The sequence below is a fragment of the Equus asinus genome, chromosome 21 (assembly GCF_041296235.1).
Source record: "Equus asinus isolate D_3611 breed Donkey chromosome 21, EquAss-T2T_v2, whole genome shotgun sequence".
NCBI lineage: Eukaryota > Metazoa > Chordata > Mammalia > Perissodactyla > Equidae > Equus > Equus asinus.
The window spans coordinates 83145825-83163713 of record NC_091810.1 but is presented as its reverse complement, the minus strand read 5'-3'; the positions used below and the strand labels follow the sequence as shown (position 1 = coordinate 83163713).

At 34.6% G+C, this 17889-nt stretch overlaps 1 protein-coding gene across 5 annotated transcripts in view; it reads left to right on the top strand.

Moving 5' to 3' along the window:
- STAG1 (STAG1 cohesin complex component) overlaps nt 1–17889 on the top strand; it is a 369927-nt gene that overhangs the window by 302361 nt on the left and 49677 nt on the right. For all 5 annotated transcript variants that reach the window (XM_044754937.2, XM_070493352.1, XM_070493351.1 and 2 more), the window contains one exon: nt 12888–12968. In XM_044754937.2, the coding sequence (XP_044610872.1) occupies nt 12888–12968 (81 nt within the window). The remainder of the gene's footprint in view (nt 1–12887; nt 12969–17889) is intronic.

Here is a 17889-nt window from a genome sequence, read left to right as displayed (position 1 = left end):
TCTCAAGATCCATCCATGTTGTCACAAATGGCACAATTTCGTTCTTTTTAATAGCTGAATAATATTCCATTGTATTTATATACCACATTTTCTTTATCCATTTATTCATTGATGAACATTTGGATTGTTTCCGTATCTCGGCTATTGTAAATAATACTGTGGTGAACATAGAGGTGCATGTATCTTTTCAAGTTAGTGTTTTCATTTTTTTCAGATAAATATCCAGAGGTAGAATTGCTGGATCATATGGTAGTTCTATTTTTAACTTTTTGCAGAACCTCCATACTGTTTTTTATAGTGGCTGCACCAATTTACATTCCCATCAACAGTGCACCAGGGTTCTCTTTTCTCCTCATCCTCACCAGCATTTGTTATCTCTTGTCATGTTGATGATAGCCATTCTGACAGATGTGAGATGATATTTCATTGTGGTTTTGATTTGCATTTCCCTGATGTTGAGCATATTTTCACATACCCGTTGGCCATCTCAATGTCTTCTGTGAAAAAATGTCTATTTAGGTCCTCTGCCCATTTTTTAATTGGCTTGTTTTTTTACTCTTGAGTTGTATGCGTTCTTTATATATTTTGGATATTAACCTTTTATGAGATATATGATTTGCAAATATTTTCTCCCATTCCATAGGCTGCCTTTTCATTTGTTGATGATTTTCTTTGCTGTGCAAATGCTTTTTAGTTTGATGTAGTCCCACTTGTTTATATTTGCTTTTGTTGCCCTTGCTTTTGATGTGAAATCCAAAAAATCATCACCAGTCAAGGAGCTTACTGCCTATGTTTCTTCTAGGAGTTTTATGGTTTCAGGTCTTACATTCAAGTTTAATTCATTTTGAGTTAACTTTTGTGCATGGTGTAAGATAGTAGTCCGGTTTTATTCTTGTGAATGTGGCTATCCAGTTATCCCAACCATTTATTGAAGAGGCTGTCCTTTCCCCATTTGTCTATTCTTGGCTCCTTTAACCTAAATTAATTGACCATAAATGCTTGAGTTTATTCCGGCCTCTCTGTTCGGTTCCATTGATCCATGTGTATGTTTTTATGCCAGTACCATGCTGTTTTGATTACTATAGCTTAGTAATACAGTTTGAAATCAGGGAGTGTGATGCCTCCAGCTTTGTTCTTTTTTCTCAGGGTTGCTTTGGCTATTCAGAGGCTTTTGTGGTTAAATTATTGCTATTGACTCAATCTTCAGGGGTGGAGTATGAAAATTTGGTGTTTTGTTTGTTTGTTTTTGCTGAAGAAGATTCTCCCTGAACTAACATCTGTTGCTAATCTTCCTCTATTTTGTATGTGAGCCACTATCACAGCATGGCCACTGACTAGTGGTGTAGGTCTTTGCCCGGGAGCCAAACCCAGGCAACCAGGGCTAGCCCAAAATTCATATTTTTAAAAATCTTCATAGGTCCCTCAGAGGCATGGCTAGAGTGACTTACATCTGCTCTTTCAAAAGACTACATACAGTTTTATATTATTTTTGAAAAGCTCAAAACTAGCAAAATTAAATAGTGCATCATCTAATGATATGTGCATATGATGTATGTGATAAAAATTGTGGGTTTTTTTAAGAGCCAGGGCATGATAGACATGAAATGTAGTGGAAGGATTTACCAACCCTAAGAAATAGGGGAAAAGCTCATAAGTAGATAAAAAGTTGTTGGTATCACACTAGTTCTTAAATTGGATACTCTGTTCATAGGTTAATTTTATTATTATGCTTTATAATACAACTATTTTTGAAGTATCAAATTTTACTTGTAAAAAGCTAACAAAGAACAAATAGGGTCACCTCTCTTTACTGTTGCTAGTGAGATATTTTTAAAGGTCTGGTCATGTTACTCTTCTGTTCAAATATCTCTTTGTGTATCACCTAGCATTTTTAGGAAAACAGCCAGATATCTTTCTCTTGGTAAGGTGACCATATTATTGTCCAAACAAATGTTGTTTTGAAAGTGAAAGGAGTATTATTAATCGTTACTCCAAGACATAGGCATAAGCCAGGAAGTATGGTCACCCTCCTATAAGGCCCTCTAAGATTTGCTTTCTGATGATCTAGCCTCAGTTTATGCTTACACTTAAGTTGTACCAACCTGTTAACAGTTTGTCAGTGAAGCATTCTTTGAAATTCCCCTTCTTTCTATTATATTGTCCCTTTGTTGCCAGATTGTCTTACATCTTTCTTTAAGATTTGGTATAGGTTTTTGTTTCTCTAAAAAATTTTTCCTAGTCATTATCACTCTTCCTTCCTGGCTAAGATGTGAATCTCCCCCTTTTTTGCCCCTCATCATCTGACCCTGTTGGTGTATACTTTATCAGACCACTTATTAAATTGTTATAGTTGATATTTAGTTGTCTTCCCTTTAGATTCTTCTTTGAGGTCAGAGAATATATTTGTTTTTAAGCGCCTGTGTCTAACAGAAGACTTAGATACTGGGTAAACATCTGTTTCGAAAACAGAGTTCAGCTAGTGAACATTTTGTAAGTGTTATTTTTTTCAAATGGTTGCTATTTTACATTTTCATACATATGTATATATCTGATTATTTATATACTTATGTAAAATTACCATTCTTTACGTTTCCCCATCTTTTTGTTGTATTAGTTTCATTGTTTTGTTGTTGTAGTAAAAAGCACATGACATGAGATCTACTCCCTTAAATTTTTAAGTGTACAATACAGGATTAACTATAAGCACGATGTTGTACAGCAGATCTCTAGCTTCATTTTAATTTATAAGGTTTTTTTCTGTATTAATGTTCTTAACCTTATGTCATTTGTTGCAATAATTACCAGTAGGAATTTTAATTATATATGTATTATGTTGTCTAGTATATAAGTGTTTTTCATTTTTATATAATCAAAATTATCAGTTGTTTTCTGTTATATTTTTTCTCTTTGATGTCTGTCTTAGAAAGCTTTTCCACACATTTCCAAGTCACTTAAATGTTCAGTTCTTTTTTTCCTTGTATTTGAATAGTCTTATTTTTTATATTTAAGTCTTTGGAATCTATTTGCCTGAATCATTCATTTCCCTTTGAATATGTCTAAGTGAGTATTCTTATCTTGAAATTATGGATGTTCCTCACTTCCAGTCTTTTACATGGACCATAATCCTGTCTCCACGAAGTATTATGTTATTGTTTCTTAATGGTTTAGATGTTGTATAGGTTGTTTTCACATCTGTTTGCCTGTGTTACTCTAGAATTTCGAGGCCAATAGCAGAAATTGTTCATTTTCAGCAGGTCACTAATGTGGGAAGTGGCAAGATCTTTTTTGATGTTTTTGAGGAGAAAAGGCTAGTGCACATGAACTGTTTAAGAGCAGGCCTGAGGTTGTGTGATGTGAACTCCTGGTCCATTGTGTTTTCTACTATACACCACATCTCCTTTTGGAGAGCAGTATAAAGAGATACAGTCATGTACTGCATAACGACGTTTCAGTCAACAATGGACCACATATATGATGTTGGTCCCATAAGATTAGTACTGTAGAGCCTAGGTGTGTAGTAGGCTATACCATCTAGATTTGTGTAAGTACTGGGAAGGGAGGAAGAAATTATCCTCTACCTTTCTAGGTTCTTCTGGCTGGCCTAAGAATTAAATTGACATGAGACAGGTTACAGGAGAAAAACGAACAAAAGTTTAATAACACATATGCATGGGAGAAACCCAGGAAAACTGAGTGACTTGCCAAAATGGCCTAAGCTCTCATCTTAAATACCATCCTCAGCCAAAGACAAAAGGTGTTGGGAGCAGGGAGAGTCAGGGACTTCAAAGGGAAGGAAGGCAATTCATAGGTAAGTGAAAAGGAACCACCGTTTGGAAAACAAGTGTTTGTTTGGCTGCACGGAAACATAGAATGCAGAGGGGAGCCCAACAAACAAGATTTTTTAGGTTCCTCTCTGCCTACCACCTAGTGAGATGATGTTACACTAAGATGATAGCTCACTTCCCAAGACAGATTTTTTAATCTGAATTCTTTTTGGCAGTTAAGAGGGAGGTACAAAGAAAACTTTTCTGAGTCTTTTGTTTCTTTTTTTTTTTTTTAAGATTTTATTTTTCCTTTTTTCCCCAGAGCCCCCCAGTACACAGTTGTATATTTTTAGTTGTGGGTCATTCTCGTTGTGACATGTGGGACACTGCTCAGCGTGGCTTGATGAGCAGTGCCATGTCCGCGCCCAGGATATGAACTGGCGAAACTTTGGGCCGTCAAAGTGGAGTGTGCGAACTTAACCACTTGGCCACAGGGCCCACCCCTCTTTTGTTTCTTAAAAATAATCAGCCTAAAATAATCCTCATGTTAAAGAAACACATTTTGGGATGGCAAATTTTATTCCTCTTCAGTATTGTCTTTGATGTTTGCATAACAGTGAAATTGCCTAAGGATACATTTCTGAGAACGTATTCCCATTGTTAAGTAACTCATGACTGAATTACAGAACAAGAATATAGTATTCCACATTGGACTTATTATTGACATGTCATATTTTTCTTCATACTCTTCCTTGTTCTAGATACTTGATATTTATAAGAAAGCTTGACAGTGGTGTCCCAGGGTCCAGAACTGTCAAGGATTAATGTGCATTAGCCTCCTATGTAATCCAGTTCTTGGGAAGTCTTAATTTTTTAGTTACAGAAGTTAACCTTTTACTGTTTGAATTTTTTACCTAAGTTTTTTAATCTTCTGATGATTTTTCTTTTTAATAGTATAGTATGTCTTCTGGTAGTACAACACATTGAATGATCCTTCATTCCCAAAGCACATGTAGAACTTAGGAATCTTTCTCTGTATTAAAGAATTGCTTTTTACTTTATATCACTATGATTTTGCTTTGATGTTTGTGCTTTTTGTGTTGTGTGTGTGAAGAAGATAAGGAAAACTGGCCCTGAGCCAACATCTGTTGTCAGTCTTCCTCTTTTTGCTTGAGGAAGATTGTTGCTGATTTAATGTCTGTGCCAGTCTTCATCTATTTTGTTTTTGGGATGCCACCACAGCATGGCTTGACAAGTGGTGTGTAGGTCTGTGCCTGGGATCCGAACCTGACAACCCCAGGTCACTGAAGTGGAGCACGAAAACTTAACCACTATGCCACCAGGCCAACCCCTGATGTTTGTACTTTCGTTCGCATTTCCTTGAGAAAAATATTACTGCAAACTCTACTCTTTGCCATACTGATTATTTTTTAAATTATTATACAGCAAAACTGACTTATTTTTTTATGTAAAGTTATGAATTTTAATATGCATATAGACTTATGTAGTCACCACCACAGTCGGGATACAGAACAGTTTCATCATCCCCAGAACTTCATATGATCCCTTTATAGGCTTACGCCCGCTCCACCTACAACTCCTGGAAACCAAGATCTGTTTTCTGTCACCATAGTTTTGTCTTTTTTTCTTCTTCTTCTTCTTTTTCTCCCCAAATCACCCAGTACATAGTTGCGTATCTTAGTTGTGGGTCCTTCTAGTTGTGGCATGCGGGACGACAACCCAGCTTGGCCTGACGAGCAGCACCACATGCGCACCCAGGACCCAAACCGGCAAAACCCCAGGCTGTCGAAGCAGAGCGCGTGAACCCAACCACTCAGCCACGGGGCCGGCCCCAGTTTTGTCTTTTTGAGACTTCCAAATAAATGCAATCATACAATATGTAACCCTTTGGAGAATAGTCTTTGGCTGAGCATGATGCCTTTGAGATTAATCCAAGTTGTTGTGTGAATCAGTAATAGATTTGTTTTTACTGTTCAATTTGTATTTCATCCTGTGGATACACCACAGTTTGTTTTATCCGTTCACCTGTTGAAAGACATTTGAGTTGTTTCCACCTTTTGGCTATCACAACTAAAGCTGCTGTGGACATATGTGTACAGTCTTCTATTTGAACGTTAGTTTTCATTTCTCTAAATGCCCAGGAGTGCAATTGCTGTGTCTTGATAAGTGTGTGTTTAACTTTATTAGAAACTGCCAAGCCATTTTCCAGAGTGGCTGTACTATTCTGCATTCCTGCCAGCAATGTATGAGAGTTCCAGTTGTTCCACGTGCTTGTCAGCACTTGATATCATCAGTGTTTTTTACTTTTATTTTACATTCTAGTAGGTATGTAGTGGTATCTCATTGTGCTCTCAGTGTACATTTCCTTCATGCTAATGATGTTGAAAATCTTTTCATGTGCGTTTTTGCCAGCTTTATGTCTTTTTTAGTGAAGCTATGTTCATTATTAATTTGCATGTAAAGACTCTTTTTAGAAGAGGATATTGATACTTTTATTATCCCAGTCTAAATATGATAGAAAGACCAATGTTGGATATCAGAAGCAGACTAGTGTTGTTTAGTTCATTCTGTTTTCATGCACACGTCCACTAAAAAATTTTACCCTCCTCCCCTTAAAGTTTCTTACAAACAGAGTAGTGAAAGAGCCCAAATTTATCCCACAGTCATTATGTGGATTTTCAGAATTTTGAACATGTTATATATGTGTAATAATATATATCTACACATGCGTATATATTACATATACATAATCATTTTTACTTATTATTCTCTAGTCAGTTTATTTTCCATTCAAATTCAGTTTTTCTAAACTTAAACATTCTAGGAGCTTATCCCTTAGTCTTAGTTTACATGTAATAATACAGTTCATCTTCAAGATATGTGATATCATTACCCACAGGTTGAATGATTCTCATTGATTCAATCTTCTAATCAAAGATTAAGAGCTATAGTTCCTTTAAATAGATAAAAGTTAATTATTAAGGGAAAGGCTAATAAAGAATTTTTATGTTGGTTAAGGTAACGCAAACTGCTATAATAAATTAATCTCAATATCTCAGTGGCTTAACCCAATAGAAATTTATTTCTCACCCCTGTATCCATAAAATTAAGTAAAGTGGGGTGTCACTGCATCACCGAATCATTCAGTGGCCCCAGATCTCCTGGGGCATCAGTATCCTGCTGCCAGATAGGGGAGGAGATGGAAAAGGCAGCCCTGCTTCTTAACTGTTTTTGCCCAGAAGTGTGCAATACACTTTACTGTGTTCTCCCAGGAATAATGTCACTTTGTGGAAACACGAGGACAGAGAACTAGGGTTGGGAGAAGTTCTTAGTCATCAGACCAAGACTTGCTATTATTTGAAGATCTTCTCCAGAATCAGAGCAATGGTATTCAAGAAAAGGCAGAAGAGCAGTGGTGCTCATAGGTTGGAACAATCTTTTTTGGCTTTTTCAGTTTTTTATTGTTTGTGCTTGTTTCATCTGTACTAGAAAAAGATAAAGTTGCTGAACAAGTTAGGATAACATTGCTACTATGGAGGATAAAATATCAATGTGACTGATGTGAAACCTGGAAGGAAGAGTTCTGAATTTTCTTTTGAAGTGTGATCAGTTTTATTGTTATATAATTCTACCTGTGAGAAAGCAAAATGCTTCCCAGTCAATGAGAGTGAGCTTTTTATTTTAATAAAAGGTAATGGAGCCCTTTTAAAGTAGACTTATGATGAATACCAAATATGAAACAGATTAAAATGGGGATACTCTATTTGAAATAGGTATTGGAGTGACCAAGTGTCTCTCTTCCCTTATAACCACCTCTGAGAAACTTCCGCAAAACTTTGGAACACAGTTTGAATAATTTTAGTATAATAGGTCAATAGAAGTGTAGAAGAAAGGGAAATGTTTGCTATGATTATGATAAATGATGTCACCAAAATTAAGCAATTCTTCAGCATTACTTTTTTCCATGTCAGTTTCCTATTGATTACTGCTAATTTGTGTATCACTTTTCAAGTAATTTAACAATTCAATTTATTTCAAGTGAAAAATTTTTAATCTTTTCCTTCCACACAAACCACTTTACTTATATATTATAAATTAGAGGTTATCAAAAGGTGTCTTAGGACCAGTAGGTGTACCATATTGAGGATCTTCTAAGTATAGTAAGGTGATTTCTTTAGCATTGATGTTCATAACTTGACAGTGTTTTAGTAATCTTGTTTCTGGCATTCTGACATGAATCAATCATTTAATTATTATGTTTAACAAAATCCTGACATCATCTCATTAGTGTTGCATCAAAAGCAGCACCACTCATCTTTCTAATTCTGATGAGTTATTTTCAGTGCTGAGTAGGCGCATTGGAGATATCTTTTGCTTAAGTGATCTGTAACCTGAAATTTTTAAAGTGAAACCTGCTAAAACTCTCAACTACTTCCTGCAGCATTCCAGTTAATGATTTCTCTTTTGATTTATTCTCTACATATATTCATCCTTGCGGTTTTTAGTTTATCAAGTAGAGAAGATAATACACACACTCTAATAATGGAATATCATATTATTGGATATGCTTTAATGTAATAAAGATACACCATGTATTAAAACAAAAATGTAGTAAAAGACCTATCCAAAATGAAATTCTTTTTATGTTATGATTCTTAATTTTATTTTCCTGAATTCTGTTCTCTCTGAAAAATATGGACAACATTTTACAAAACAAGAATTCAGTACCAGTAAAAACTGAAAAGGTGCTCATCCCCACTGGTAATTAGAGAAGTGTAACTTACTGCCACATTAAGATATTAGTCATACATAAGAAAATCACCAAATTTAAAACATTTGATGATATTAAGTGTTGTTGAAGACATGGAGCCACAGGAACTGTCAAAGACTACCAGATACAGCCACTTTGGACAACAGTTTGGTACTATCTACTATAAATTTAAACATACATATACTATATTACCCAGTAATTTTATTCCTAGAGCAGTGGTTCTCAAAGTATGATTCAGGAACCCCTGGGGATTTCCGGGGCGGGTCCATGAAGTCAAACTCTTTTCATAATTAGAGGAAGATGTTATTTGCTTTTTTCCTTCTCATTCTCTCACAAGTGTACATTGCTGTTTTGGTGTCATATTAAAAAATGACTGTTAGTTATAAAGGCTATTAAAATTTACTTTCTTTTCCAACTAATCTGTGACACTGGATTTTCTTCATATGCTTCAATCAAAATAGCATATTGTCCCAAAGAATAAAACCCTGGGACCAGATGGCTTCCCTGGGGAATTCTACCAAACTTTCAGAGAGGATTTAATCCCTGTCCTTCTCAAGCTATTCCAAAAAATTAGGGAAGATGGAACCCTTCCTAACACATTCTCCGAGGCTAACATCACTCTGATACCAAAGCCTGACAAGGACAACACAAAAAAGGAAAACTAGTGGCCAGTATCACTGATGAACATGGATGCAAAAATCCTCAACAAAATTTTGGCAACCCGAATTCAGCAATACATCAAAAGGATCATACATCTTGATCTAGTGGGATTTATTCCAGGGACACAGGGATGGTTCAACATCTGCAAATCAATCAACATGATACACCACATCAACAAACTGAGGAATAAAAACCACATGATCATCTCAATAGATGCAGTCAAAGCATTTGACAAGATCCAACAGCCATTTATGATAAAAACTCTTACCAAAATGGTGACAGAAGGAAATTACCTCAACATAATAAAGGCCATATATGACAAACCCACAGCCAACATCATACTCAATGGGCAAAAAGTGAACACCCTCCCCATGAGAACAGGAACAAGACAAGGATGCCCACTGTCACCACTCTTATTCAACGTAGTACTGGAGGTTTTGACCAGAGCAATTAGGCAAGAGAAAGGAATCAAAGGAATGCAAATAGGGAGGGAAGAAGTGAAACTCTCGCTGTTTGCAGACGACATGATCTTATATATAGAAAACTGCAAAGAGTCCATTGGAAAACTAGTAGAAATAATTAACAACTACAGTAAAGTTGCAGGGTACAAAATCAACTTACAAAAATCAGTTGCTTTTCTATAGTCTAATAATGACCTTACAGAAAGAGAACTCAAGAATACAGTTCCATTTGCAATCGCAACTAAAAGAATAAAGTACCCAGGAATAAATTTAACCAAGGAAGTGAAGGACTTATACAATGAAAATTATAAGACATTACTGAAAGAAATTGATAATGACATAAAGCAATGGAAAGAGATCCCATCACATGGATTGGAAGAATAAACGTAGTTAAAATGTCCATACTACCCAAAGCAATCTGCAGATTCAGTGCAATCCAAATCAGAATCCCAATGACATTCTTCATGGAAATAGAACAAAGAATCCTAAAATTCATATGGGGCAACCAAAGACCCTGAATTGCTAAGGCAGTCCTGAGAAAAAAGAACAAAGCTGGAAGTATCGCAATCCCTGATTTCAAAATGTACTACAAAGCCATAGTGATCAAAATGGCATGGTAGTGGTACAGAAACAGGCACACAGATCAATGGAACAGAACTGAAAGCCCAGAAATAAAACCACACATCTGTGGACAGCTAACTTCGACAAAGGTGCCAGGAACATACGATGGAGAAAAGATAGTCTTTTCAATAAATGGTGTTGGGAAAACTGGACAGCCACATGCAAAAGAATGAAGGTAGACCATTATCTCACGCCATACACAAAAATAAACTCAAAACGGATCAAAGACTTGAAGATAAGTCCTGAAAGCGTAAAACTAGAAGATAATATAGGGAGTACACTCTTTGACATGGAACTTAAAGAATCTTTTTGAACACGATGTCTTCTCAGACAAGGAAAACAAAAGAAAAAATAAACAATTGGGAGTTCATCAGACTAAAGAGCTTCTGCAAGGCAAAAGAAAGTAGGATCAAAACAAAGACAACTTACCAATTGAGAGAAAATATTTGCAAATCATATGTCTGACAAGGGGCTAATCTCCATAATATATAAGGAACTCACACAACAATAAAAAAAAGAAACAGCCCAATCAAAAAATGGGCAGAGGATATGAACAGACATTTTTGCAAAGAAGATATACAGATGGCCAATAAACACATGAAAAGATGTTCAGCATCACTAATCATCAGGGAAATGCAAATCAAAACTACACTAAGATACCACCTTACACCTGTTAAAAATGGCTATAATCACTAAGGCTGGAAATAAAAATGTTGGAGAGGATGTAGAGGAAAGCGAATGCTTATACACTGCTGGTGGGAATGCAGGCTGGTGCAGCCACTATGGAACCCAGTATGGAGGTTCCTCAAAAATCTAAAACTAGAACTACCATCTGACCCAGTTATCCCACTACTGGGTATCTACCCAAAGAACTTGAAATCAATAATCCAAAGTAATATATGCACCCCTACATTCATTGCAGCACTATTCACAATACCCAAGACATGGAAACAATCCAAGTGCCCATCGACTGATGATTGGATAAAGAAGCTATGGTACACATATATACTTTGGAATACTACTCAGCCATAAAAAAGACAAATTCGTCGCATCTGCAACAACATGGAAGGACCTGGAGGGAATTACGCTGAGCAAAATAAGCCAGGCCGAGAAAGACAAACACCGGATGATTTCAGTCATATGTGTAATATGAACAAACACATGGACAAAGAAAACACTTCAGTGGTTACCAGGGGAAGGGGGGTGGGGGTGGGCATGGGGGGTCAAGGGGAGCACTTATGTGGTGACAGACACAAAATAATGTACAACTGAAATCTCACATTGATGTAAACTATTATGAACTCAATGAAAAATAAAAATAAATAAGTAAAAAGCAGCATATTGTAACAATGTAGAGGCAGATAAGAAACTCCAGTTTTCTATTAAGCCAGACATTAAAGAGATTTGCAAAAATGTAAACAGTGCCATTCTTCCTACTAATTTTTTTTCATTTTAGAAGTCTTAGTTGTTTTTCAGACATATTTATTATTAATGTTATGATATAATCAGTTTATTTTTATTTTTAAATGAGTTAATATTTTAAATATTTATTAGTTTTAATTTCTATCATCATAATCTATAGAGACATATCTCACATAAACAAAAGCTCTTTGCAGCCCTTAGTAATTTTTAAGAGTGCAAGGAAGTCCTGGAAACTAAAAACTTCTAGAACCTCTGCACTAGAGGAATGCCTACGTGGGTGCACCAGGAGACGTATATAGTAAGAATATTCATAGCAGCAGTATTCATAATGGCCTAAAATTGGAAACATTGTAAAAATTCAACAAGAGAATGGATAAATAAATAGGAGGATATCTTAAATCTGATAGAGGACCAAAAAATGATAAACTAGAACTACTTGCAACAACATGTATAAGTCTTAAACATAAATATTCAAATGAAAGAAGTCAGATTCAAAGTAATACATATTGCACGATTTCATTTATATAGTGTTCACAACTTGGCATAATAAACTCAGTATTTAGGAATGCAGACTTAGGTAGTTAAAATGTACTGACTGTCTGATAAAGTCAAAATAACTGTTACCCTTAGAGGGAAGGTAAAAGATTATATTGGGAGAAGGTACTGGCAGTGTTTTATTTCTTGACCTAGGTGGTGATTACATATTTTTATTTATATTAATTTTTATTTATATTAATCAAGTTTTTAATATATGTTTATGTTTTATGCACATTTCTATATGATTGTTATATTTCACATTAAAAATGTTTTGTAACAAATAATCAGTTATAAAATTTCGATAAATTTTTCAGGTATAAAATTTGCATAAAAATAATTTCTTCAACCTCCTTTTAAAAATGTAACTAAGCAGAGTATTCCTGATAGTACAGTTTTGTTCAAAGCATAGTGTTATTTGGGTCCGTATTTATCAAGATACGTTCTATCTTTAATCTCTCGATTGATCTGTTGATTTGTCTTTTTTTAACTATTTGTTTTATACATTCTCATCTACAAAAATTTGGACTTGAAACCTTATTATAAGATAAAAATTATGATAAATATTGTTCTCTTAATACTGTGCAAACATAAATTATGTCTCATTTGTTTGAATTTTTTTATTTGATACAGATAGTCGTACAGGCACTGCAGTGTTCCCATTACTCGATTCTTTGGCAGTTGGTGAAAATTACTGATGGTTCTCCTTCCAAAGTAAGTAAGAGTTTCTGTAGGCAGAAGAGTTATTACTAAAATAAAATAACCTTGCTTAACTCATTATTTAACAATTTATTGTTATCAGTTAGAATAAATTATAATTTTTAATAAAAGATATGATAATTATTGTTATCAGTTCCTGCTTTGTCCTATGAGTAAGTATATTTTACCTCTTTGGAAGATAACCAGTCTTTAAGCCATAGACACATAATCGTATATATACAAAGTTAAAATTCTTATAAGAAATAGCTGTAGTAGAAACCACAAGACCTCTGATGGGTGACATGCTATAAAAAAAAGGATAATATTGAAAGATAATAGATGTAGCTCTCGGTTCTGGCATTATGATGTCTTGGGGCCCAAAGTAAACAACACTCTTGTTAAAAACAACTTAAATTGTTTTTTAAAAAATTTTTAATCTATCCATGACCGTGCAAAACCAAGAAGAAAATATAAACCAGAGATTAAGTGAAACTAGGATTCAAAAGAGTCAAGCAGAGCACTGAAGCCTACTTAACCTTGAAGATCGTTTCTAATCTAGACAAATCCCAAGACTCTTCCAAGGTAGAGTGTCTAATAGGTAGCACATCTCCCCAGTAAAGCTGGGATTGTAGAGAGCTACTCCCAGCACAAGGGTAAATTAGGAATAAATCCACACCAGCTCTGTTCATGGGAGAATATAAGGAAAACAGGCTGTCTTAAAATTTGTCACTGATTAAAGGGGAGAAAATAGGTCTCCCATGAAAGTTTATAACCATGAGCTGGCTGTCAGATAGGTTTCCAGCCTAAGTTCATGCTACTTCAAGGTCCATTAAAAAAAAAAATTGAGATTTTGATTTAAATGTTCTGTAGTGATGGTATCTCCAAGCACCTAATAGAATCAAATATAAATTCCTTCTGAACGAATTTGCCTCAAAGAATTTTCCACAAGTAAAATTTTAGGAAAAATGAGATTATAGTAAAAAAAAAACACTCAACTGAAAAGGAAACAAGAAACCATGAATAAACCATGAAGAGAATCAGACCAAAAACATAGTTTATAAATTGAAATTATCTGACACAAATATAAAATAAATATTTCAACTGTTTCATGAAATGAGAGACTTGAACATATGATTAAAGAGCAAACACTTGATAAAGAACCAAATAAATTGGATTGTAATTAGTCTTTGGGTGGTGAACATGATGTAATCTACACAAAAATCAAAATATAATTATATATACCTGGAATTTATATAATGTTATGAACCAATGTTATTGCAATAAGAAAGGAAAAAAAGAACCAAGTAAAAATATGAGGGGCCAGCCCAGTGACGTAGTGGTGAGGTTTGTGCGCTCTGCTTTGTCAGCCTGGGGTATGCGGGTTTGGATCCTGGGGGCAGACCTAGCAGCACTCATAAAGCCTTGCTGTGGCGGCATCCCACATAAAATAGAGGAAAATTGGCACAGATATTAGCTCAGCAACAACCTTCCTCAAGTTAAAAAGGAAAGAAAGAAAATTATGATGTTTACATATCCTCGTCTTAACAAAACAGAAGGTGTTTACCAGTGAAGAAGGTTAATAATACATTTCCACATAGAACCAACAGCTTGATATGGAGCATTCTTTTCTCAAGAGAAAGGATTTTTTTCTTTTTGTCCTTTTGATTAGTAATTTGAGGATTTCTCTGCCATTGGAAAGTAATTGGGGTTTTTGATTGTTTTTAATTAGAAAGATGGTAGTGTATTGGTTAGCCACCGGTTTTTTTTTTATTTTATTGACAGTTTCAGTCTTGAAAAGCAAAAATCAAAGTTAACCTTCTTTTATTAGTAACAAAAGCTACTTTAAAACAGCATTATGTTGTCATATTTTTCGAAATATTTTTAATATGGTAAAATTAAAGGAGATTGAATATATGTAAGTTAAAATTTGATAGCAAGAGTTTATATGTTACACACAATTACTTTTATTCTGATTTTTTTCAAACGGTTGATTTTTGTTTTCCATTTTTTTCAACTGTGATAATTTTGGTTAACTGAATTATTTGTATTTTGGCTGAATGTTGATAACTGCATTTTAGCAAATTTGGATATATATTTGCCTAAATATTTAGAATAATTAATGGTTAATTTCCCCATCACGTTTAATTTAAATTTTGTTCTTATGCAACCATATTCTGTAATTGGAGTGAGAATCTCTCTTCTTGAACCCACTTCTTTGAACATTTTTTATTTTTTTCATTCTATTTTAATTCTCTTACAGCAGATTTTGAGATTCTTGGCCTTTCTGTTTAATTTTGAACTGACATATTCTCCAAATAAAAGATAACTTCAGGGCTGGCCCCGTGGCCGAGTGGTTAAGTTCGCGCGCTCCGCTGCAGGCGGCCCAGTGTTTCGTCGGTTCGAATCCTGGGCGCGGACATGGCACTGCTCATCAGACCACGCTGAGGCAGCGTCCCACATGCCACAACTAGAAGGACCCACAACGAAGAATATACAACTATGTACCGGGGGGCTTTGGGGAGAAAAAGGAAAAAAATAAAATCTTTAAAAAAAAAAAAAAAAAAAAAAAAAAAAAAGATAACTTCATTTTTGTCATTAATCATAATACAGACTTTGTAATGGTCATTGCCACAGTGGCAGTGCAGATTTTGTGGCCAGCACTGATTTTTCTTTATGCCAGAAAGAACACTGCAGAATCTTAGGTGCTTTATTGTTGTTGATTTCTATTTATAGTTTTTTGTGCATTTATATCATATGTGAAATTCTCCTTATTTAGCTTTCTCTTATCTCTTCTCACATTGAAGGTGTTGGTAATTTTCTTATCCAAAGTACATTCAGTAATCATTGTATATCATTTATGTCTATAGTTTAAAAGTGGTCCTCTGAGTGATAATTTTTAAAAAGCATGAATCTTCAAGACGTGCACACTTTAAAACTTAATCTTTCATTTCTAATAATAATAATTACTCCTTTTAAAACAATTACTTTAATGACTCATATATAATAATTACCAGATCAAGAATTGCCAAACTTTCTAATCTCCTATATGATGTAGTATATTTTTGAAAATTTAAGAGCCACATACATAAACTTTATATACAAATGATCTATGTTAAGATCCCACTTAATAAGATAATCAACTTTCTAACTATAGTTCCAGCCACATCAATGATTAACTTGTATAAATAACCTTGAGGTAAGTCACTAAAATAATTTTAAAGCAGATGATTTATGTTAAAGCATTTTATCAGTTGTAAAGTACTTTCCAGATAGTAACAACAGTTAAAAAATCACTTATCCGTAACTCAGGTTACTTATTTATAAAATTGAAAATTGGGTTGGGCCAATCTTTTCCAGCTCTAAAATTCTGCAATCTCTGGTAAGGTTAATAACTGCTGTACCGAAGATGTCTGGATAGATATACAGGAATCTTAACAGTGGTTACCTCTGGGAAACAGAGATTCTTTGGGGCAGGCATAGGAAGGAGAGAAATTTACCTTTCTCTTTACACTTTTTAATACTGTTTGAGGGATTGTTTTTGTTGTTAATGATATTTAATAGTGATAAGAATTTTATCACAAAAATTAATTTTTAAAAACTACTAGTGCAAAAACATCTTGATTCCTCATTCTAATCTTAGGTTTGGGGTTATATATAACTCACAGAGTTGTTGAGCTTGAATGAATACTAAAAAATGCTTAGTATGTTCTATATCTTACTTGCTGTAGCAGTATTATTCTGATGTTTATAAATGTATATTAGAGCTATAAGGGAATTTGGAAATGATTTGACGAAAACTGTTCATTTTAGGTAAGGCCTAGAAAGGGACGTTGTTGTTGTTGTTATTATTACCTTGTTGATTTCTCTTACATCTTATAAATCACTTGAATATAAATGCTCTAATTTAATTGTCTTCTAATAATCCTATAAAGTGGATGTTGTCATAATCCGGTTTTACAGATAAGGAACCTGATACAAAAATTGGGACTTGCCTACGATCACAGACTTAAAGCACAAGTCTTTTGAATCCCAATCTCGTGGTCTCTCTTTTGCCACTCTTTAAATTCTTGTATTATTAAGCTTTTTTTTTGGTGAGGAAGATTGGCCCTGAGCTAGCATCTATTTCCAATCTTCCTCTTTTTGCTTGAGGAAGATTGGCCCTGAGCTAACATATGTGACAGTCTTCCTCTATTTTGTATGTGGGATACCACCACAGTGTGGCTTGATGAGCGTTGTGTGGGTATGTGCCTGGGATCTGAATCTATGAACCCCTGGGCACCGAAGCAAGTGTGGAAACTTAACCAGTATGCCACGGGGCTGGCCCCTTATTAAGCTTTTAATACAACTGTTTCTAGAGAGTTTTGTGGGTATTTGAGGTTTTTTTAAATGAATTTTCTAAGGGCACATTGGTTGACTTTTCACTGAACACAAACCAGCAGTGTCTGTTAATCAGTTGGATAGTGAAAAGTTATGTCACATAGCCAGTTTTCTTTCATTGTTCTGTATCCCACAAACTATTTAAATGAGAAGTTACTGTGATTTTAACTGGTTCAGTTTGTAATGCCAATGGGTTACAGTTCAAGTATGGGAAAGACTTTGGTAGTGATGCACCAAAAACTCTCTATCCATTTTTTTTCCTTTTAATTTGTTTCCTGAAATTTAAATGTAATTCAGTAGACCCTTGAGGTCTATATGTTTAACTCTTGTAATGTTGATCATTTAGAGACAATTGGAAAGTCTTATTACATGAGTTACTTTTGGGTTTTTGTTGAATAATTACGATGTTAATGTGGAATGAGCCATTTAGCTAGTGAGGGAGCTAGCCAGCTGACCACTGTTTGTTTTTCTCTACTCGTTACATTTATAAAAACTCATTTAAATCTCCGAAGAGGACACTTAGATTTTTAATTAATAAATTATACTTACTAGTTTTTGG